The sequence below is a fragment of the Haliotis rubra genome, unplaced genomic scaffold (assembly GCF_003918875.1).
Source record: "Haliotis rubra isolate DU_JTF1 unplaced genomic scaffold, ASM391887v1 Scf1883, whole genome shotgun sequence".
NCBI classification, from domain to species: Eukaryota; Metazoa; Mollusca; class Gastropoda; order Lepetellida; family Haliotidae; genus Haliotis; species Haliotis rubra.
Genome location: NW_025765873.1, coordinates 33,003 through 58,790, shown reverse-complemented (window position 1 = coordinate 58,790; position 25,788 = coordinate 33,003). Strand labels below are relative to the sequence as shown.

Genomic DNA, 25,788 nt, shown 5'->3' with positions numbered 1-25,788 from the left:
CCAAAACATCGTTCAAAGCATTCACAGGCCTGGTTTCGGACCCAAAATATGACATTATTAGATTGGCCAAGCTATAGCCCTGACCTAACTCCAATAGAAAATGTTTGGGGACTTATGAAGGAAAGTGTCAATAAGAAAATCTGACAAATATTGCTGAAATGAAAGAAGAGGTGGTCCGATATTGGGACAGCACGGACCACGACTTTCTAACTTCTTTGATCAGTAGTATTCCCCGCTGCATTGAAGCCTGCATTGCTGCCCATGGTGACTTGACAAAATACTAACTGTTCAGCTGTCTTTGAATCTGGAGTTATGTTCTGCTAATATTCACATTTAATACGTGAGTAATGAGAGAAAAAAAATACAAAAATTACAATCTTACCTTCTCAATAATTTCTGGTTGTACTGTATAACCTAAAATGCAAACCAACCTGTCACCCCTGTGTTCAGAATGAGAATAACCCTGTTGGGTTTTCTCGAGCGACTTAAACCGTCATTCAACACTGTTGTCTCTGTGTGACTGATTTTCACCATGTCGAATTTCAAACAAGCACATCTTCAAATGAATGGGATATGTATACTTAATACTTAATCCAACCTGTCACCCCTATGTTCAGAATTCTAAAGTTCCATTCGTGTTATGTAGTGATGTAAGCTGTGAGTAAACAGTGCGTGGTCGACCATTGAACAACATGGCTGAGTCACCGACGTTATCCATTGTCGACTATGTCGTAATTGCAGCAACGTTGGCCGTGCCGGTCGGAATGGGTGTCTGTCTTGCCATTAAAGGAAGGAAGAGAAATACCAAAGAAGAATATCTTCTCGGAGGAAGGAAACTGCACGTGCTTCCTGTTACGTTGTCGTTGTTTGTAACATTCATGTCGTCCACGTCACTTATAGGAATGCCAGCAGAGACGTTCACGACGGGAATTAATTTTGTGCTCTACGTGATCGCTATTGCTCTGAGCTACGTCATAGGAATATTCACTATCGTCCCCATCATGCACTCTCTGCAGGTGACCAGCATGTACGAGGTGAGTGGCCTTCATGACGTTGTTCTGTAGGTATAGTAGGCGTGTATGGGAGGTGTGATATAAAGTGGTAATGTGTAGTGAGGTTTGTTTGTTTAACGCCGCAATCAACAATATTCCAACTATATGGCGGCGGTTGTAAACAGTGGTCAACAGCATGAGCATCGATCGATGCAACTGTGATAAGATGACATGTGTCAACCAAGTCAAGGAACCCGACCACCCGATCCCGTTTGTCGCGTCTTATGACAAGCATGGGTTGCAACTTTAATCCGGATCTTCACGGGTTATTATATTTATTTATGAACTTTTGTTCACCAGAGTTTGTCTGTGAGGGACTACAGACGTACAACAGATGCATAAAAGGCATTGGTTGCTCTAGACCAGTTCAAACCCAGACCATCACGTGTCTGTGGTTGGGTTAATTGATATGAGATGGTTTTGAAGGAGATTGGTCTAGGGCTAATTTCACGAAGCAACCTTTACTAAGATTAACCTTAACTCCCATCCTTTAACATTGCACTAAGGTTACCTTAGTGACTTACGATCACCTTAGTCCTTTGTGAAATGAGGCCCTTGTGGGTAGGATGTTCCTCTGTGCTGTTGAAGGGGGTGCGTTGGAGTAGTGTGTTCTGGGTACGTCAGTTGACAAAGAGAAGATATATGCATCTACGTTAGCAAGTTGCTGCGTGACCTGTGGTAAAAGTGTGTTACAGTGTAAGGAAGAGACCATTTGATGTTGGGTTGAACGGGTTTGATTATAACACTTTTTATCACCAAATTAGTCCCGTAGAAAAGGGTCAGTATGTGCCGAATAGGGTCTCATTCATTATTATGTTCCATAAATGTCAATACAGCCGTGTAGAATATATAAGTCGGCACACGGATTATAACTCGCTTTGTTAGAGGAAGACCTTCATCGTCTTAATGGTGAACAGTGGGGAGACTGTAGACTCCTACAGTCCGTTTGATTTCATTTACACCGATGAATTGCTCGCTGACACAAAATCTAATAATTACAACAAAACCAAATTTTGCACAGTCACATGAAAACGAAAGACCAACTCTGATGATTTTTGTCATAATTTTGGTCAAGCGAATAAAAAAGTTGTTTAACAAACGATCATTATTTTGTTGTTACATTTTGCTATTGTTACCGAGGGGGGAACATTTGCTGGTAGAACAGCCAGGTAATCAACAAGCGTCTGGAATGAAATTTAATTTATTTTGGGTAAATACGGTAGAGGTTTGGCTAACGCAGCAGGGTTGAGTTGCACGTGAAAGTGGTGTCACGAAGTCACGTGAGAGAGGTTTCTTGGTGTATGGAGAAGAATGAACAATCATTCGAGGTCTTCGCACTGTGCAGGCGAGCAGCTATCTCCATTAAATTGACTGAGTAAATGATTCCGTATGGAAGTTGTTCATGCTGTTTGGCAGTTGAAACCTTCTGGTACTTTTGCGTAAGTTCAAGTGTTTTCGAAGAGTCATTATCAGCCAGTAGACCATGAATGGGACGGCGGAGCTGGCGACGTCTGACGATCTCTCGGAAATTTACAAGATAAGTATTCTTATTTAAAATTAGATATATATATATATCAACATATGAAATGAATATACAAATTATTGTGAATTGGAGTTTTATCCTAATGACTATTAAGTGTTTTAATCATTCTCTTAAATTTTGCAACTATCTGCTAATTAAAGTTAATTTCGCATACATTGTTTTGCAGGAAGACGAATGTACGGCCTAAGCATCGCGTAAACATTGCACATGTACATTGTAAATAAACCTGCTCGTCTGCTCGTTGAGCTGCGGTAGACATAACCCTAATGTGTGTTTTGTTATACAAAATAAATATTTTATGTTCGGTTGATCGAAGAGAATTAGAACATCATTTCAATTTCATTTGTGCAACTCGCTCACCTGGCTGTTCTAACAGAAAGTGGTCCCCCCTGTATGGACTGTAACTGCCACTGCCTCGTGATCAGAATTGTTGTGGTTTAGCATCTTTGTAAGGAGCGATATTCATTTTGCACGCAGTCTAACGAAGGTTTTGTAACGATGTCTCAGGTTAAGTGTTTTCAGGGCGTAGAGAGACAGTAACTTATATATCGTTTTACCTGTATCAATCCGTAAACCATAAACCGCTTCTGCCCGATTAAGATAAACAGACCAACAAACAGACAGTATTTCATTAAAGTTAGGCCACTGACCCAACACACAATCACATATGAATGAAAATGTAGATACGCCCGGTAACATGACTCAACATTGGGAAATGCCTCCGTTTTCGAAGCTCCGTATGAATAACACTCGAGAGGATTCATTTCATGGCGGGTATCGTTCGAAAGCTCTAAACATCAATAATATCACAGTAACCTTGCCAGGAGTATTTCGCAGTTGTAAGAAGTAATTTTATTGAATAAAGATTGGTTTCTATTGACGCTTTTTCTCCACAGTCTGCTATAAGGTTCGTGATTGGTAAAACTGATGCACGTGACCTAAGACAACCAATCATATTACAGCAATGGATACCGTCCTCGTAAACGAAAACATTTAGATTCAGTCAAAAGTTTTGGGTAAAATAATGCTATTCTGAACGTGTTAAGCAAGAAATCGCAATCTATACGCAAAGTATGGAACTTATGGGACGTATCGTGCTAGATGGCAACCTGTAACAAAAATGCTTTAAGCATATATTTTCGCATTAAACATTGTGCCCGAGCATGAAGATGGAGGCCACGAAAGCCGAGATGTCAATTGACTTACATAACCTGATCGTCCAAAAGATGGAAATAGTAACGTAGATGTACGTTTCACAACTGTTATGAATACTGTTCTTGATTTTATTCAGTAGTTTATTCAATTTTAATGATTTCCTCGAAACATCGATAATTTGTATGTGGACCCGTTGCCAATCATTTGGAAAGACTTACGCCCCACTACTTTCGTATTCAACTGCAGTTCTACTTTTGTGTTGCCATATCTACCTGCAATGTCATCTTATTTATATTTCACAGACAGACGGGCGATTTATTCAGTCAACAGCCACTAGCCCGAAATACATATATACAGCAGGAAGACATATGGTTGGTTGGTTTGTTGTTTACCGCCGCACTCGGAAATATCCCAGCTATATTGCGGCGGTCTGTAAATGATAGAGTCTGGACCAGACAATCCAGTGATCAACAACATGAGCATCGATCTACACAATTGGGATACGATGTCATGTGTCAACCAAGTTAACGATCCTGACCACCCTATCCCGTCATTTACGACAAGCATCAATCAATAAAGAAATTGTTTTACAGAATTATAATCCAAAACTTTCAAACATGAAAATATAAAGCATGTATAGTTTAAATTAGATTTCGCATTGGGTGCTAAGAGAACAACATCAGTGTTGTGCATGATGCCATATTAGCAGGGGAAATTTAATAGCTGACAAGTAGAAGTAATGTATTAACCTGGTTGTGGTTCTCGAAAATGGCTATGAAAATCATAGATGAATAATATATGAGGTTCTTTTTCGATAAGATGTATATTGTTAGACAGACAGTCTTTCTTTAAGGCGCGGTCACATCTTGCGGTCATGAATGTTGTTTTTCTGGACCGTAGTAAATAACGTAGTAAACCGTATGGTCTAGATTCAAGAGCCCCAAAATGATTTACCGTGCGTGACTACCGTACAGGGGCCCTTTCAAGGTGCAGCATGTCATGTCAGTTATGGCAATATTCTAACCGATAACTGGATGGTTTAATTTAATATCTCTGGTTTGGATTGACCGATTTTCGTCAAAATAGTAGTTTTGGAAGATCATATTTACCGTTTCCTTGTAATGTTTTTTCATGAATACAGTGCCAACAAATGGTATGTATGATCTTCAAATGACATAGCTGAATCAGAAAAACACAATTTTGGAAAAATTACCTTTAATTTGTAAAGTTCAACTCATGTTTTCTCATCAAATGTCCTTTCTATTAATATTGACCTTTGACCTTACCAAAATTTGTTGGCGATGAACATATATGTTATATGTTTGATCGTGGTGTCATGTTACCACGGAGTACTAAGGTCAACACAATGGTGCAGTCAATTACGGTCTACTAGGGTCAACTACGTTAACAGTATGGTCTTGCCATTCAAGTTAACTTCAGAGATATTTTAGACATGTTGAATTTTGTTTGGTCTAACCACGGCCAAATCAAGGATTTGCTGAAGTTCAAAGTACGGTCATAACTACGGTGATCTACATTTTAACTACGCTTACATACGTCTAACTACGTTTAACTTGGGTCAAATACGGTCCACTACGGTCTACTACGTTCAACCCTCTCTATGGTCAAATACGTGCGTGTCCGTAAGATGTGGCCGCAGCTTTATATGGTGTCTTCGAGTGTTGATTGCCGTTTGAAGATTAAAATACCTGGGTGGTCACTTGTGGTCAAGTAAAATAGTCCACCTGAACTGAATTATCATCATTTTTTCTGCATCCTCGCGGATGGGTGGATTTTCAAGAGAAAGAGAGGTCAGTAACCAATCGATGCCATTTTTACACCGAATCTGGACGTGTTTCAACCTTTTTCTATCTTTGATGCAGGTCTTGCTTAATAAATGCCCATATCCATGAGCAATGCAACGTGAATGCACACACGGATTCACACAAGCATATTAACCTAGTATGAATAGTATATATATATACAGGATTTTTGCGGTAGTTTTTGTACGACACTCGGTGGGCTGACCAGCTGACTTATGGAATACTAGAAGGGACATTGTCGGGTTTTCGCTCTCATAAAAGCAAAAGGTTGTCGCATTGTTGCGCTTTTGCCACTTTTTGCTTGTTTTTGTGAAGGCGGCAACGCGACAATCAATGTCCCTTCTACGTTTCCATATGGACTGGTTAAACCTTGTACACTGAAATACTTCATGAAGGCTCATTCTTGTTTCGCCTACACTGTGAATGTTACTATATGGTTAAGAGAAAGGAAGGGCGGAGTTTATTAATCATAGCGTCTCCGTGATCTTTCTATGCACTGTACAATATTCACTTTACCCTCGCTCCGTTCATCTCGCCGACATAACTTTTATTCTTACATGACACCCGTGCTTTCCGTTGATGGACGTAGGTTTGAACCTTGCTAATGTTCCTGACATTTTGCAACTGATTGGTTTTCGATACACCAAAAGCTATAATGCGTTGATTTTCTCCACGTGGAGTTTCAGGCAAGCACAAATGTATGGGATATATAAACTTAATATGTAATCTAACCTGTCACCCCTATGTTCAGCATTGGACACTTGCCTTCGGGGTTTGGTAAGGCAATGCTAACTGTAAAAAAACAGTGTGTGGTAGACCATCTAACGACATGGCTGGGTCACCGACGTTATCCATTGTGGACTATGTCATGATTGCAGCAACGTTGGAGGTGCCGGTCGGTATGGGTGTCTCGCCGAAACAATTGAGGACACCCGAATAAAAAAGTTGTTTAACAAACGATCATTATTTTGTTGTCACTTTTCGCTATTTTTTACGAGGGGGACCACTTGCCGGTAAGAACAGCTGGGTGAAATTTCACTATACACCCTGGTTGAATACCTGGCTGTTCTACCACTAAGTGGTCCCCCTCGTCAAAGGTGTCCAACATTTTAAGACAAATCCTCAGAGTTGGTCTGTCGATTTCATGTGAATGTGCAAAATTTGGTTGTGTTGCAATTATTAGACTTTGTGTTAGTGAGCAATTCATCGGTCTCAAATGAAACCAAACGGACTATAGACAACAACACATTCTATTTCACTTCTGTTTTATTCAAAACAGGCATATGTTACCTGATATGTATCAACGGGGATATTCCATTTTCGATGAAATGATAAATTTTACACTTGTATATTTATTGCACAATTATCATAAGACATCATTTGAAATGGATATTTACTCTCATGGATAGCATACAGTTTTCTGTAACGAAATTTGTATTTTCCTCCATGAAATGTTGATTAAATGTCAAATATGGGTTATATCATCTACCGATTCTAAGGGATATAAGTGTATATGGGATAAATTTAAAAATACAATGCAACAGGTACATGCGATGACTAAATGTAATACAGTTTGCAGTAAAATGCAATAATTGTGAATGTAACACGTGATGGATTGACAACAGCTGATTGAGTTGTAGGTATTGGCGTGTTAAGAAAAACAGTATACTAGCACATATATACATAATCATGATTTATGTGGTTTTCAGGATATAGACTAGATTGGACACTTGGTGCTATCGCTCTGATGCCCATGAAAGGCTCAGTGACAGATGCTTAAAATTCTTGAAATATTACACTCGACAGTTTATTCAGTTTATTTGGCATTATTAATAATAAAAGCTTGCTGTTATGGACTTCGACAAGGTTACTCTACCACTGTCTGTCTGTCGGTCTATCTATCGGGATACGGAGAACACGGACCCCAGCGAAACCGGACTCCAAAATAATCGAGAAAACGGCCACCGCGCTGGAGAGAACGGCCTCCGGACCAAGAGAAAACGGCCTCTGTGCCTAGAGGAAGCGGCCAACATAGTTGCCCCAAGATCGCTGCTATTGAATCTTTGAATATTTGTATCAAACTTTGTGAAAACTTTCATCTTCTTAAGCATACAGGTAACTTTGAAGTTCTGGGCATTACCCTTAACGCTAACTTACAAGACCTCTGGGTCATAAATACAAGAAAGAGAATTGAAACTATAAAGAGAATCCTTGCATCTTGGCAAGATAACATCTATTACATCGTTAGCAAAGTCCACTGTACGCTTCCGACTACATCACAACCATATGTTTATGAATCACTGGCACATAGTTATAATACCATAGATCACACCACAGTAAGGTCACCATATCCTGCCCAAACAGTGGCATCCGTTACAATTACAAGCAGAGTCACGTCAAACAAACACGGTAGGTGTCAAACTGCAGGTTCAAACTCCAATGTTAAACATGTTGACGTCGACAACTAGAGTTGTTCCGCATAAAGAAAATATTGAAGTCATCCCTCATATCTTCCGGACTGAATCTATGAACACATAATAAAGCATGATATCCACAGGATAACCTGTGTTCTTGCACACATTTGTATGCATCCCGTACACGTAACGGGTCACCCTAAGCACGTAACTGAAGTTGTGTGTGGAAACGATGTACCTGTATGTATGTTTTATTCGCTGGATGATGCATGAGTGATTCGATAAATGAAATTATGAAACCACACGCTGAATATATATGCTTCTTTTGACATCATTTTACAAGTGAAGGAATTTTTTACTCGGGATAACGTTATCTTAGGGCCATCGATGTAGATTTTATGGACTAATCCATGGACTTTCTGTAGATGACGCCTCGTCTTTGAATTATTCTATAGTTTGTCCAAGACATTCAATCAATATATACCCAAGAGATAAATTTCATGTTTTTATCAAAAATGACAATAACAGTGAATTTTAATTTTGTATTGAAAACAAAAACGTGAAGTACGACGACATTTGTTGTATTTTGACATTTGCTGCGTGTAGAGCTGAGCTGATGATGAGTTTTACCAGCCTGACTGTGCCAGGGCTACCCAACCTCTTTCTGCTGCTTTTATCTCAATCTGTGAATCATAATAAAAAATGATAAACACATTACAATCGTTCTGACGGCAAAAGGGTTCATTCAAACCCAAGCCAAGTTTTATCATGACACTTGGTCTAGAAGCCAGACCCCCAAAATGATGAAAATGTGGTGCAGTTCTGGCGACCGAATGGGATGTGATTTTTCACACTCAGCTTTGATTTAATGCCGTTTGTCATCAGCTACCGTGCGTGACTACCGTGCAGGGGCCCTTTTAAGGTGCAACATGTCATGTCAGTCATGGCAATATTTTAACCGATAACTGGATGGTTTAATTTAATAACTCTGGTTTGGTTTGACCGATTTTCATCAAAAAATAGTTTTGGAATGCTAAGACCATGATTTAAAATTGTGGACAATAATATTACATATATGCTCATCCAAAATTATTTTGTTAAGGTCAAAGGTCAATATTAATAGAAAGGACATTTGATGAGAAAATATGAGTTGAACTTTACAAATTAAAGGTATTTTTTCCAAAATTATGTTTTTCTGATTCAGCTATGTCATTTAAAGATCTTATATACCTTTGGCTGGCATTGTATTCATGAAAAAAACACCACAAGGAAACAAAGGTTGGTACTTTGTATTTAGATCAGCAAAATATAAGATAATTTCAGCTCCATGCTTTACAAAGTATCAACAATACTAAATATGTCCAAGATAAACTGTTGAACTATCATAGAAAATTCCGTTTATTGACATTCTGGCAAAATCAACAATTCAGCTGATGTCAGAAGGAGATATATGTTTTGATGTGTCAGTATTGCACTGACATGCTCTGAAACCCTTAAAGCTGATGGATAATAATATGATATCCTAATGGAAGGTTTACAGTGACATTATGGTGTGCCAATTTTTCTGTTTACAATGTGAAATATTGCGACTTTTTTTTTCTTGATATATTTTACACCGGCAATCATTAATACAGTCATGTCATCATTACGCTAGCCACATTGCTTTTATATGAATTCGTATTTATTGTTCTTAATAGTCATAGTGTAATCCTAGTTGACATGTTAGTCATTGTCAACATTGTCAAGATCACGGGAACATCCACATCCAAATGCCGAAGTACACAAAAGGTTCAACCTCTTGCAGCTACACCTTCCTGTACATTGACGTTTACATGCACAGATATGTTGAAGAAGGTTCACGGAAACGATTTAGTCTTAACTTATTTGCAACTTTGTCACGGAGGAACAGAGGAATATTTGATGAAGATCTATTGTGACAGAAAGGTACTGCTTTAAATAAAAAAAAATTAAGTGCCTACCTTTATGGACAACTCAAAAGAATTGCTAGACAATATTCATTTAAACATCTGGCTTCTGCTTTAACGTTCATAAAAATATGCATACCTCGGTTTAAGTAATATGTAATGATATACACAAAGAGTTACATATAGCATGGTTATGACACTATGAGCATCGATCTCCACAAGATACGATGGCATGCATCAAACAAGTAAGTGAGAATTAGACTAGTCAAATTTCTCAGAAATGTGAATGCATGAGGCATTTTTGAGTAAAAGCAAGCAAACAACATTTTCTGGGGTAATTTTTCGTGCTGAATACGAATCTGTTGTTTGCTAAGCTCAAAAATGCCTAATTAGGTCACAAATTGGGTTCAAAGGTCAATGAGTGCAAAATTCAAGTTTTTCCAAAAAGTGTTCTATTTATCATTCTCCATCCACACAATGAACTCAGTTTACAATATATTGATTAATAATGTTACCACAGGATTTCAAAATGTTGAATTTCATGGAAATTCTGAAGGAAAACTTTCGTATTTTTGTAAATATCTCCCTTATGGAGCGACTTTTAGTTTTTGCGTGAAGAGCTACTTTTTACTAGCATATTTGCTCAAAATGAAAGCAAGGCTGAATCTTTTCCTTTTGTTGACAGAATTATATTCCAGGCAAACCGTTTAGGTCACAAAAATCGCATATTAAGAGCATAATTACTTCAAAGGTTAATGAGTTTGACAGGATGCGATAGGCATTTTTACATGTATGCCACACGAATGCTTTTATACTGCTTCACATGCATGTCTAATGAAACTGCTTTCATTCATGCAGTGAGTTTGATTAATGATTTTAGCAACATAATTACCCACAGAACAGTTCAGGAAATCACAGGAACAGGTGGGAACCCTATCCGATAATGTGTCAAATACATAGTATGAAGATGAAGGCGAAAGTGGAAAACAAATGCCTACAAGCCATGTTATATGCTATGACTGAAGGATCGAGGCTCTACTAAAAGACTTTGCTATCACATGTTTGGTTTTAGGAATCTTTGTGCCGGAGGATTTTGTTAGTTGACGCACTGCACTGGTACTTTTTTATTTAAAAGGTGCAGTGTGTGTGTACCATGAGAGGTCATCAGTGGAGGTATATACGTAGCACTGGTGTAAGTTTGTTTCTATTCACAGGCCAAGGTTTATCATTTGAGCTTTGTATCATATGTCAGGAAACCAGTCAGTCTAAAAATACCTTCTACAACCAGACAGAACTGGGCATCTAATCCATTTTTGAGGCCACCCAGCTCAGGCACAAATTGAAACATTGCAAAGTTCGGTTATCTGTAGACAGGCTTTCGTTCCTGTTTGAAGAACCTCCTGACGGCAACCCTAATCTAAAATGGCAAAAACTCTGTTATTCAGCTTACACACATTAGGGAAAAATAAATGTAAGGCTTGCCAAGGAACAGTCCAATGCTTAACAAGGAAATGAACAGACTTCAACAGTGAACTTGACGTTGTGTATTTTCTGTCACAGCTCCGAAAGCTAGCAGAAGACGAGCCATGTTTCTACCATAATAATACATACTAAAGTGTGCACAAATGCAAAATATGCACACAAGGTCTTTGAACATATTACAGACGTGAATGATTTAATAGCAGCCGAATCATGCTATCACATCTAAGTTAATTTCTTTGGGATGCCAAAAGGGCAGACACGGACAGCAAATGAGCTGATATGGCCATGGTTTGGTTGGGTCAGGAGTTATGTCACCGTGCAGAGAATGGACACATATTTAAATTGTCTGCTGTGTTCATGAGGTACAAAGAATTAGCCAATAAGTCAGACTCTATCATCCCACCATCATATTTCAGTAGACAGGAGACTTCAAGGGACCTTTATCAAAGTGAATTGGGGTCACTTATGAATTTAAATATGTGTCCATTCTCTGCACGGTGACATAACTCCTGACCCAACCAAACCATGGCCATATCAGCTCATTTGCTGTCCGTGTCTGCCCTTTTGGCATCCCAAAGAAATTAACTTAGATGTGATAGCATGATTCGGCTGCTATTAAATCATTCACGTCTGTAATATGTTCAAAGACCTTGTGTGCATATTTTGCATTTGTGCACACTTTAGTATGTATTATTATGGTAGAAACATGGCTCGTCTTCTGCTTGCTTTCGGAGCTGTGACAGAAAATACACAACGTCAAGTTCACTGTTGAAGTACCCCTGCGTAAAAAGCAGTATCCTTCATCCGATACACCAGTCTGTTCATTTCCTTGTGAAGCATTTGACTGTTCCTTGGCAAGCCTTATATTTATTTTTCCCTAATGTTTGTATGCTGAATAACAGAGTTTTTGCCATTTTAGATTAGGGTTGCCGTCAAGAGGTTCTTCAAACAGGAACGAAAGCCTGTCTACAGATAACCGAACTTTGCAATGTTTCAATTTGTGCCTGAGCTGGGTGGCCTCAAAAATGGATTAGATGCCCAGTTCTGTCTGGTTGTAGAAGGTATTTTTAGACTGACTGGTTTCCTGACACATGATGCAAAGCTCAAATGATAAACCTTGGCCTGTGAATAGAAACAAACTTACACCAGTGCTACGTATATACCACCACTGATGACCTCTCATGGTACACACACACTGCACCATTTAAATAAAAAAGTACAAGCATTGCATCAACTAACAAAATCCTCCGGCACAAAGATTCCTAAAACCAAATATGCGATAGCAAAGTCTTTTAGTAGAGCCTCGATCCTTCAGTCATAGCACATAACATGGCTTGTAGGCATTTATTTTCCACTTTCGCCTTCATCTTCATACTATGTATTTGACACATTATAATAATGATAGAAATAATAGGGCATTTCTAATGGCATATATCCATACTGAAGTATGCTCAGAGTTCAGCAAAGTTGGAAAGACATCAGAAAAAGGTGAGTTTTCAGTTTTGATCGGAAGCTAGAGAAGTCACTGGTGTTCCGGGGAGAGAGGGGAAGATCATTCCAGACTGTTGAAGCTGCGTAGGCAAATGATCTGCTGCCGTAGCGAACACTGTTTGCTCTAGGAACAAGCAGAAGGTTTTTGTCCTGATAACGAAGGGATCTAGCTGGTTTAAATGGCAGTAGAAGATTGGATAGATAAGCAGGAGCTCATCCAGACAGACAGGGGTAGGTGAGGCAGAGGAGTTTAAAGCGGATCCGGTTCTCTATTGGAAGCCATTGAAGAGATTGAAGAATGGGAGAGATGTGGTCAAACTTCTTCGATCTATTCACGACACGTGCCGCAGCATTTTGGATTCGTTGAAGTCTCTGGATTTGTGATTTGTTTGCACCGGTTAGGAAAGAGTTACAACAGTCCAGGCAGGTCATTTCATGGCATAAGGTGAGAGTTTTTGCCGAATCTATAGTCAGGTATTGCCTAATGGAACTGATATTGTGTAGAGCTGCAAAACAGATCCTAGAGAGATGTGGTATGCGATCATCCAAAGAGAGGTCGGAGTCAAGGATGACACCAAGATCTCTTACTTTCTGTGAAAATGGAATACTTTCTCCATCAAAATCAAGAGCATTCAATGAGCACTGGGAGCAACGTTTAGCAGCACTCTGTCTTTGAACTGTTCAATTTCAGCATGTGGTCAAACATCCAACTCTTGGTTTCCTCACAGCACTGTTGTATGTCATTCAAGGCGGGTGTTGCTTGATCCATAGTGGGTAGGAAGACTTTGTACATTTCGGGAATCATCAGCAAAGTGATGGCGATCAACATCGGGGGCTTCCATGATTTTCCCAAGATCTTTGATGTAAAGGCTGAACAAGACCAGACCTAAGACCGATCCTTGTGGGACACCACAAAATAGATGAGCTGTATTAGAGTAATGATCCTCTATCAGTACTTGCTGGTGACAGGACGACAGATAAGACTTGAACCAGCATAGAGCTGTGCCATCAATGCCATTATCAGATAGGGTTCCCACCTGTCCCGGTGATTTCCTGAACTGTTCTGTGGGTAATTATGTTGCTAAAATCATTAATCAAACTCACTGCATGGATGAAAGCAGTTTCATTTGACATGAATGTGAAGCAGTATAAAAAGCATTCGTGTGGCATACATGTAAAATGCCTATCGCAGTATCGCATCCTGTCAAACTCATTAGCCTTTGAAGTAATTATGCTCTTAATATGCAATTTTGTGATCTAAACAGTTTGCCTGGAATATAGTTCTGTCAACAAAAGGAAAAGATTCAGCCTTGCTTTGCATTTTGAGCAAAAATGCTAGTAAAAAGTAGCTCTTCACGCAAAAACTAAAAGTCGCTCCATAAGGGAGATATTTACAAAAATACGAAAGTTTTCCTTCAGTATTTCCATGAATTTCAACATTTTGAAATCCTGTGGTAACATTATTAATCAATATATTGTAAACTGAGTTCATTGTGTGGATGGAGAATGATAGATAGAACACTTTTTAAAAAAACTTGAATTTTGCACACATTGACCTTTGAACCCAATTTGTGACCTAATTAGGCATTTTTGAGCTTAGCAAACAACAGATTCGTATTCAGCACGAAAAACTACCCGAGAAAATGTTGTTTGCTTGCTTTTACTCAAAAATGCCTCATGCATCCTTAAAATCCACATTTCTTAGAAATTTGACTAGTCTAAATGACCACCCGATCACATTAGTTTCCTCTTACGACAACATGGGTTGCTGAAGATCAATTTTGACCCAACATATTTGTGAACCTGTGAGAATGGTTAATGAATAAATACATAGTCAGTCTCATGATATCTATTGTAGATCATTCCAAATGCTATTATTGACAACAGAATGTATGTCACCAATATCTTTTCTGGTCTCTGCATAAGTCGTATCTCAGAGAGCCAATTGTCAAGTTGCATATAATTACTATCAGTTGAGACTATTTGCTACGCAGGTGGAGGGTGATAGTGTGTGTTTCTTAGGTTGGGGACATTTTTGCATGTAACAACAATTAGCGATGTTGACTTACGTAGTTGACCTACGCTTGTATTATCGGTTTTGTTCATGTACATTGTAACCAGATATCAAACGCCAAATGCCGAGTTAATCGCTCGTTAAGCGGTACGCGATTACTTCCTGTTAAGCAATAAACGCAGTTATTATAATATTCGCTAACACGCATCTGGAACAGAGCCCAAGCCTTCAATAGAGGCATATGCAGGGAATCCAGGTTAGAAAATGATCTTCACGTCTGTTGGTTTTAATTTAATGTGAAATGCCAAAAGTTATAGCGTACGTCTAGCATATACTCTCACAAAAAGGAAACACATAAGTCATGTTGGTATATGAATTGTCAATTTGTTATTAAAAATTCGTTTTTGATGAGGCTGTGTTGCTTTTATGGAACTCAGTTCATAGCACAATCCTGCCTTAAGGAGCAGCCAAAGAGCAGTTTTAGAAGAAGTGGATCCACTGGCAGACATACCAATACATGCCTCTCCTTTTTCAACAGTCTGTTTAGTGATATTATCACAGGAGACATCAATACCATCATTGATCATATCAGAACTGGTATGTTTACCACAGCTGGTCTATTAAACTTCCAGCTAGATACATGGTCTTCACATGACTGCATTGGACGCACCTGAATGTCTGCATCCCAGTTGCACATATTTGCCAATGAAGAGGAAACCACAGAGAGATCTAAAGGAGAAGATGTCCCTATTTCCCACGTAATTTATGATAACTAGATCAGACTCATGCAAAAAGGCTTCTAGGACATATCCGTTGAAATCTGATTTAATTCATGATTACTAGATCATCCTCATCCAAAAAGCTTCGAGGGCTGATCCGTCGAAATCCGATTTTATTCATGATAACTAGATCAGCGTCATCTGAAAAGCTAAGAAAGGCTTCTGGGACTGATCCGTTGATATCTGAGTTAATTCATGATAACTAGAACCGCCTCATCCAAAAATACTTCTGGGATTGATCCGTTGAAATATGATTTAGTTAGGATAACTAGATTGGCCTCATTCAAAAAGACGTCAAGGACTGACCCTTTGAAATTTGATTAAATTCATGATAATTTAGATTGGCCTCATCCAAAAAGGCTTCAAGGACTGATCCGTCGATATCTGATTAAATTCATGATAACTAGATCAGCCTCGTCCCAAAAGGCTTCTAGGACAGATCCGTCGATATCTGATTAAATTCATGATAACTAGATCAGCATCATCCAAAAAGGCTTCTGGGACTGATCTGGTGAAATATGAATTAGTTATAATAACTAGATCGGCCTCATCGAAAATGGCGTCAAAGACTGATCCGTCGATAGCTGAGTTAATTCATGATAACAAGATCAACCTCATCCAAAAAGTCTTCTGGGACTGATCCGTTGAAGTATGATTCTATTTATGACAACTAGATCAGCCTCACACAAAAGGCTTCTGGGACTGGTCAGTTGCTCTAACATCACCACCTCTTATTTACCACGACTACTCAAGGGTACAATACCACTAGCATTTAGTCATCTCTAGAAAATAGTCCTTAATATTAATGAGCCTGTACATCAATTTCTTTTACGTAACCTTCATCCTTCGAGAAAGGAGTCAAGCTATGTCATGACAAATGCTTCATTGTTATCGGAAAGGTCGATATCTAAGCCTCAGCTAACTGGCAGGAAGAAGTGATGGCCATACATACCTCTTCCTCTGAGGTGTCACCTATAGCGGTATAAAAATATTCTAAAATAAATCGAAGAAATGAAAGCATGTTATTACTGTCTTCCATACAGATGATGTATGCCAAATGATGTATGATGAAAGCAATACATCGTAAAACATATGCCACTGTCCATTGTTATGAGAGAGACGAGAGAGTATGAGTGCTATGCTATTCTAATGTCCTCTGCCATGATATTGCTGAAATATTGCTAAAAACTCGTCCACTCACATTTTGCACTATGAAGTGATGGCCATACATACCTCTTCCGCTGAGGTGTCACCTATAGCAGTATAAAAATATTTTCATTGCTTATATAAATTATTACATAATATTCACTTTGCTCTTATGTCCCATTGTGTTCTTCGGCCTTTATGAAACTGCAGGCATTCATAAAGTTAAGTACTTTTAAAATTATAATTACTCTAACACAGTAAACACATATATACATAGCCATGGTTTAGGTGGGTTAGCTCAGGTTATTGAATACAAGTCACGCATGTCACACACAAACGCATATGAGCAAGTTTACAGGTGTGCTTGCACATACTGTTTGACAAAAGACGTTCCGATATACATATTTATCTTACCTTCATGTTAAATACTTTAATTTCATTGTTCAATGACGCTTTGACATGTTTCTTTCCGTGTGACCTCTCCCTGGATGGTGACAACTGGAAAAAAATATTACCCGCTGCCAAGGTAACCGCCAAACTCTCCGTCGAGAAGCTGTATCCCTAACAATTGTATGACGTCATAATATGACGCATGCAGTGCAGGGAGTTCGAAAACCGTTCGATTAGCCGTTTTTGTGTTCACTATGTACAAATTTATTTTACCGACTTTCACGGCTTTATTTAATACATTGAATCGTTTGCACACTCAACTTAAATATAACTAACCATTTTATAGCAGTTTTAAGCTTGTCAGAAAATGTTTCACTGATTTTATAATTCCAGTCGAGAAACAGACGCCATTTTGTTTACATGTCATATAGTCTGTAGCGATCTTCAAAATAAAATAAAATGATATTTTTTACATTTAACATGGCGGTAAGATTCATACGTTGTATGCTTCTCCCTCGGGTAATAGGGTCTGATGTACGCCTACCCGAGCCGGTGGGCGAGTGATGACACAGCTACAAAGAGGCGTACATCAGACTGTATTACCCTCGAGAGAAGTATACAACTTATAATATGGTATGAAATCATTTCACACTCTTTTAACACAAATGATACACAATACATAAGGTAAAATAACAAACGATCTATATCACTTCTTGTGTTTTGCCCAAGGAAAAGTGCCATTTTCCTACCTGTGCCGTAAACACTACTTTTTGTCCGTAAAGACCCCTATTGAAGCTCCGTAAGTCAATATTTCCGACTTGCAGATTTAAGAGGTTAATTTACAGTTTGACTGTGTTAGTTTCATCTCTAATTATTCACCCATACATTGTCTTAGATGTTTAGGGGCGGTGGTGCAGCATTGTGGTTAACGTATTCGCTCTTCACGCCGACGACCGGGTTCGATTCCCAACTCTGATATCACTCTGAAGTCCATTTCGTATGTCATCCGCCGTGAATTAAGAACGACTATTGACATCTTGTATGAAATGGATTGGTTTCAATATCTCAATATCAATTTAACTCATATGCGTTGTCTGGCAGCTGTGGAAGGTATAAGAAGCGCTGTATCAAATGCAAAATGTGAGTGGACGAGCTTTTAGCAATATTTCAGCAATATGCGTCAACCAAGTCAGCGAGCCTGACCACCCGATCCCGTTAGTTGCCTCTTACGATAAGCATGGGTTACTGAAGATCAATATTCTAACTCGGACCTCGGGTAAAGTGGGATACGAGGTGGTAGGGCTGTGAGTGGTGTGATATATGAGATGTTGAAGTGAAGAGTGATGTGCGGTTGGAATATGAGGGGAAGGTTTCGAAAATAGCGTATACTCAAGAATGATAAGGAAATGTGCTAGTGAATCTTTGACAACATAATCCTTTTCTCCACTTCCATTCTTGTAAACGGTGTAAAGCAATGCTTATGTCTATATCCCAAATTTGCATATATACAAAACCTGTCTTGATTGTCTGCTAGAGAATATTGTTTCAATGGATCACCGTAAATCAGTCATAACACCAGGTGTTCGCAACCAGGGTAATCATGTATTGCTGTACCTGTAGTAAGAAAAGTTGTGTTAACAATTTTATACTAACCTTGTCCTTTGCATTTCAGTATTTCCGCCTGCGCTTCCAGTCTCCCTTTCTCTGGCTCTTCGTGACAGTTGTCGGAATGTTTCAGAAGGTGAGTCGGACAACATAGTAAGTCGTCTCAGCATATGCTGAAACGTTTACAAGAATATTTCAATCAATGTCCTACATTCTAGCTATTTCAAATAATCCTAAGTGTGAAATAGCATACCTTTCTTTTCGACACTGCACTTAATGCTAATAATCCTCAAGATCAATGAACTAAATAAGCACTAACAGACATATGAACCAGTAGCCAAACAAAGGGAATGAAAATTTTACAAGCCAAAGTGTCGGAGCATTAATGGATATCTTTTTGCGTTCTGGTTTGAGCGTAGAAAATCTAGGAACACAATCATCCTTGAAGATTTTATCGCCAGTTCAAACTGATATTGCCTTATAAAAATCAATAACCGATAATGGGATGGAAATATACACATGGGCATTAATTAATCACCACCTAAACCCACAGGCAATTTTAAAGATATTTGTTCCAAACAAGGGATCTACCCGAGCAAAGTTAAATTTACATGTGAAGCACGTGCTTCACACAATATCCCAAAGATGTGGGAGCGGTAGATGAGATGTGAGGTGGTGTGGGAGATGATAAATGAGATGTTAATTTCGGCATGCATGACACAGCCAGTCCTGTCGTAACATCGGTGCTGACATTAATCATACGGAGGAATCACGTACCCACCGCTTAGGTAAAGAACCGCCCTGGACCGTGAAGAACAATAACCACCACGACCGAATCCTAATTCGTCTAGCAAGATGCAGTCCCATAACCACATGACCTAATATAAATGTTCAATTGGCAAGGTAAAATTATGAGGGTTCGCAATCTTATTTTCACTTTATTTGATTTCCTTTTTGGCTTAAAGTGAAATTCATCGGTACGTTTTCACTGCAAACAGACTATAAATATATATCACCTGTGTATATTTCTAGATCGTTTTCACCGCCGTAGTTTTGCTGTCACCTGCATTATCAATTCAAACAGGTAAGCAACTTGCACCTGCGTTCCAATATGGCCCTTGGTATCAGTCAACACCTCTACGAACAGCGTTTACCAAGATAAAGCATATTGTACTAACGTCCTTCTCCTAGCTATTTTGACTCGTGGACAAAGGGGTATGGTTGAGCTACAACTCTTGAATGAGCCTGAACTGAAGCAAACATACTTTATTGACGTGAACGTTTCATACTTCCCGTGAACTCAGTGATTCAGGAAATGCAGCACCATTTGTAAATATTTTCATGTAATATGTACGTGGGCCTGAGGCCTTATTACTGAAATAAATGAAGTAGAAGAAGTGATTCATAAAGCAGAGTTGGACTCGTATAATGGATTCGTGGGAGATTTCTTATGATTCCGATAATAGTTGTATTGCATTTATTCACATTCAAAATGGGTGCAGTCCTTTTCCTTCTCTCCATAATTACTTTATTTATGCATACAGCTAGATTTAAAACCCACGAGCCGATTCCATGCCATATTTAGTTTTTCATAAGTTAGTGAGTGAATCTCGCGCGAACATTGGCCAACTGGTTCCCATGCATGATGTTGTATAAGAGAGACGATACGAGAAATTGATGTTTGTTGCAACTGATTTTGAAATACCGACTAAAAAGATTGACTGAAATAAATGGATCTAAGTAAGAAAAGTAATGTCTGCATAAAGAGGAATCACATGACAATATTCTTTTCTGGTTATTTGAAATATAACCTAATGCTGTCCTATGTAATAGGAATTTCAAATTTATTAACAGGAAACTGACCTTTTGCTTGTGTTCACAGCTACAGGTTTACCATTTTGGGTGTCGGTCGTCATTGTCGGATTAGTTGGAATCGTGTACACGTCACTGGTAAGTTGACATCGATGAGTGAGTGAGTGAGTTTAGTTTTACGCTGACCTCAGGAATATTCCGGCTTTATGACGGCCGTCTGTAAATAATCGAGTCTGGACCAGACAATCTAGAGATCAACAGTCTGGGAAACGATGACATGTGTCAACCAAGTCAGATAGCCTGACCACCCGATCCCGTTAATGGCCTCTTATGCCAAGCATGGGTTCCTGAAGATCAATTCTAACCCGGATCGTCACCAGTGATGAGACAATATATGAGATCAGTGGTCTCATTACTATGACAAGAAACCGTGCTATGTAGAGTCATCATGGAACCTGCCGTTTCGTGGAGTAATGAAGAATCCGTCAGATTTTGTCGTAAAAGGAGATTATCAGTGGCCAGGCTCATTGGCTTGATTGATGTTATTACTGTTGCATATATAGTAACGAGCAGAAAAAATGCGACAAAAAACTTTATTCTGTAGACTCGATCCTACTATCAAAAAAGCCGAAATACTTTGTTTCTAGCCGCCAGTAGCTTGCCTGGTTGGTATGGAACTATCTCCCTTGGGTTCAGGGATGGTTTGATCACGTGACCTCGTTGCTAGCAGACGATACCGAAGCTTTGCCATGACGTAACAAAACTACAGAAATCGACTTTTGGCATATTATGAAGCAGGTATTACATCCGTAACTAGACTTGTGAAACTGACGGGACTGCATCAGGCCTCTGTTTACCGAAACTTGAAGTAATTTGACGCAGGGTTAGGGACAGAGCGACAGGCTGGATGGGGACGTCGTGCTACTCTTAGGGCAAATGACAGACGACGTATAGCGCGTCTCGCGGCGGCGTACCCAAACTGGTCTGAAAAACGGCTTGCTGTGAAGGCATCAAGTCAAGGAACCCCTAAGGTATCAGAATGGACAATCAGAAGATCTTTGAAGCAATCTGGATATGTCAAGCGAGTGCCGAAGAAAGTTCCATTGATGACAACAGGCTCGAGTGGTGCAGGGAAATGCAGGGTTCAGACTTTTCAAATGTGATTTTTACGGACGAATCAAAGTTTCAGTTTTATAGGATCACAAGAAAGAGGTGGTCAAGAGGTGGACGTAGCTGCAAAATGGTTCTGAAGTTCTCACTCAGTGTCATGGTTTGGGGTGGTATAGGCAAACTCGGGGTAACACCGCTGCTAACTATTACGGGAAGGATGGATTCACGCAAGTACTGTCAACTTATACAAGAAGGTATAGTGGAATCCCATATAGGACAGAGTGGAATACCTTTCAAACTTTTACAGGACAATGCACCTGTACACAAGTCAAGACACACCTGTAACTGGTTTGAAACGAGTCACGTGACCTTACAGAAATGTCCAGCGGCGTCACCAGACCTGAACCCAATTGAAAATGTGTGGCAGATTATGAAGGACAAATTAGAAAAGTTGGAACCGAAGAGTGTCGTTGAGTGGCCTAATCCCATCAGTCAAATATGGGTGGACCTACCCCAGGACTACATAGACAATTTGATTGACAGCATGGGACGCCGTATTCAGCAGTGCATCGAGAGAAACGGTGGACTAACAGAATATTGACTTGCATAAATATAAACTTCAGTATCCAGAGTGGATGTATGAAAATTATAACTGATTTTATCAGTAAATAAATTTTGAAACTACGTCTGTGAAAAGTCGTATATTGTCTGCTGGTTACTGTATATGAGGTTATTGTCTTTTACAGTTAAACAGCAATACATATTTCACGTCAAGTTTGAAACATTCATTGACATTTGACTCTTGTCTGAGACCAAATGAAAACAAATGTTTGCCTAGTTACATTTCCTTTGACATCGCAACGAAGGTAACAATTTCTTTGAAAAATATTGTTGCTGTTATTTTTCTTTGCAGTTCGTCTTACAAATTTTAGGTGTCCATCAGTGCAAGACATGAACACATGTCGCTTGGTAATACACAAAATATGCTATGCTATTGACATAAAGCACGTTGTTTACCAACCTGCTTTCATCGTCAGAGCTTCATAGATGTGCTATGTGCTATATATCTATGTACACAGGGCGGAATCCGAGGGGTGGTCCTCGTTGATGTCTTTCAGGCAGCCATCATCATGCTTGGTATATTCTTCGTGCTCGTGAAGGTGAGTAGTTTTGATTGGTATATTCAGTGGTGAGTCGTCTTGATTTCTATAGTCAAGACCCGTGAAGGTCCGGGTAAGAATATTCAGTGATCTTCAGTAACCCATGCTTGTCGTAAGAGGCGACTAACGGGATCGGGTGGTCAGGCTCGCTGACTTGGTTGACACATGTCATCGGTTCCCAATTGCGCAGATCGATGCTCATGCTGTTGATCACAGGATTGTCTGGTCCAGACTCGATTATTTACAGACCGCCGCCATATAGCTGGGATATTGCTGAGTGCGGCGTAAAACTAAACTCACTCACTCAGTCACTCATTCTATATTCAACGTCCTTATAAAAGTGGTGAGATTTCATTAGCATATTCAAAGTCCTTGTAAAGACAGGTCATCTTGATTGGTAAAGTATCACCTTCCTTAAAATAGCAAGTCCTTGTGTCAGGTATATAAGCCATCCTTTGTAATGTTATCTTGATTTATATATGCACCGTCTTTTGGAATGGTGAGTCATCATGATTTAGCACAAATGTACGGACAAATAAAATACATGTACAAGATTGGACGGAACTAAACTTCGAAGGTAAACTTTAAACTTTGCAGAGTACTAGTAAATCCAAATTCAAGTCAGCACCCACACTTCGACTGGGAACATAGTTATATATATTTGCTACTTATATATGAAAAGATTGGGAAATGTCACAATAACACATCAAGGACTGCGATTTCACAATATTAATGAAGTGTTGTTTGTGATAATCATGTTCGCAGGGTGTTCATGAAGTTGGAGGTCTGGACACAACATGGACCTTGGCGAAGGAAGGAGGCAGAATTCCACCTGTCGAGTAAGGCTACACGTAACTTTTTGAGAACCAGTGGTGTCATCACTTGATGGTGGCTCATTAACACAAGCTTTTGATGTGTTCAGAATCGTATCAGCTAAAATTGTTTTTAGTAGACATTTACAAGAATTATGGAAAGAATGCAAAACGCCTTTTTGAAAGTGGCCAAATGTAACATATGCACCTGACCGCCACCACACAAATCCAGCGATCTAACCCACTCAGCCATCGGTAATAAAAATATGGTAGTCATGTAACAGGCAGTCCGGACCATGTACTTTGTGTAAATTGGCACGGCACCCACGGCCGAACGCTATGACTGCACAAAACCTATTAAAAAGTGGCCATATGTAACGTATATTTGGGCTTGCATGCTAACAAAAAAACTAAAAGAATCTGTTACAGTTGGTCATTTTTGTAAAACTCATTGTGTATTCAAAGCAAACAGACAAATGGTTAGTGAGTGAGTGAGTGAGTGAGTTTAGTTTTACGCTGCACTCAGCAATATTCCAGCTATATGGCGGCGGTCTGTAAATAATCGAGTCTGACAGACAAATGGTTATCCGATAGGGATGCATGTAATACCATAGTTGTGTGAATACATTCTTACTAAAGTGAAATGTATGTTAAAATGTGCTCGTGAATATCACGGTTAACATTCACTACAACTTTACAAGCCCACCTGCTCACATCATCACTTTGATGGCTGCAGCTTCGACCCTGATCCCCGTGTCCGCCATTCCTTCTGGGCCCTTACTTTGGGTGGACTGTTCACGTTCTTTGGCTACACATTCGACCAGTCTGCCATTCAGAGGATCTGTGCAATACCTAAAATGTCTGGAGCCAAAACGTGAGTGTATAATTATCATTATGTTTATACCGCACTTGTCCAAATACTAGTATCTGCTCAAATGTGAATTGTATGTTTCTCAAAATGGTTCCGTTTGCATTCCAGTTCTCATTCTCAACTTCCTGGGAAATTCACAACCCAAGCTGCATGTGGTTGTAATGTCATCTGTATAAACTTGACATTATTCAGTTCAACAGTACGCACATATACATGTCCCACTGTAATTCGGGGGCTAGCCTAGTGGTTAAGGCGTTGGCCCGTCACGCCTATCTGTGAAGCCCATATATGGTGTTCCCCGACCTGATATTGCTGGAATATTGCTAAAAAGCGCCGTAAAACCATACTTACTCCACTGTTATTCTTTAGGGCCATTTACTCCCTTTACTCTCCACCCTGTGGCCAGTCTTGGTCAAAAGTAGTTACAAAATTCAAAAGGTTTTTTTCATGAGCACAGACTAAAGAGGGGAAAATGGAAACTAAAACAAACAAACAAACAAACTAAAAGCCAAAACAACACAACAACAAAACCCTCGGGGATGTTGTCATCTATGTTGCCGTTGGGACAATAGCCTGGGTGTAAAGCGTTCTTTCGTTATGCCGTGGGCCTGTGTTCAACACCGGCGTAAAACCATAGTCATGATCAGTTCTTCACTGATATGTGGTACTTATATCTAGGACCGATGTTAGATTGATTACCTATGCTACTGTTTCAGTGTGTACGCTCTCAACATATTCATCGTCAGTACCTACATCATATGTGTGTGCTTTATGGGAATCGTAGCTTACAGTTACTTTGCGACGATAGGGTGTGACCCCTTCAAAGCCGGTATACTAACAAATAACAATCAGGTGAGTCCGTTGAATGTTTCAAAACACTAAAACCACACAGACCAATTGAATTCATTGTCAACTTAACTTATCAACTAAATAATCAATGTAACCCCGCTGATTAATGGACTATTCCCGAATGTTTATAAACACCTGTTCATGGCACACTCAGCAATGTTCCATCTGTGAGTCTGGACCAGACTGAGCATCGATCTACGCAATCGGGATACGATGAAATGTGTCAACCAAGTCAGCGAACCTAAAAACGAGATCCTTTTCGTCAACGCTTTTCATTGCTTTTATTTGTTCTGACAGCGAAAGTAATGCTCATTTCTAAGGTAAATGAACTAAATATTCTTATCGGTTTCATTTG

General features: G+C 39.3%; 1 protein-coding gene across 1 annotated transcript; it reads left to right on the top strand.

Moving 5' to 3' along the window:
- The first annotated feature begins 692 nt into the window (after positions 1–692).
- LOC124274160 (sodium-coupled monocarboxylate transporter 2-like) lies at positions 693–25,739 on the top strand. Its single transcript, XM_046709477.1, has 9 exons — positions 693–1,034; positions 18,887–18,955; positions 19,852–19,903; positions 20,702–20,769; positions 22,821–22,901; positions 23,667–23,740; positions 24,450–24,587; positions 25,301–25,436; positions 25,731–25,739. Exons 1-9 carry the CDS (start codon positions 693–695, stop codon positions 25,737–25,739), a joined length of 969 nt encoding a protein of 322 aa, XP_046565433.1.
- The last annotated feature ends 49 nt before the right edge of the window (positions 25,740–25,788 follow it).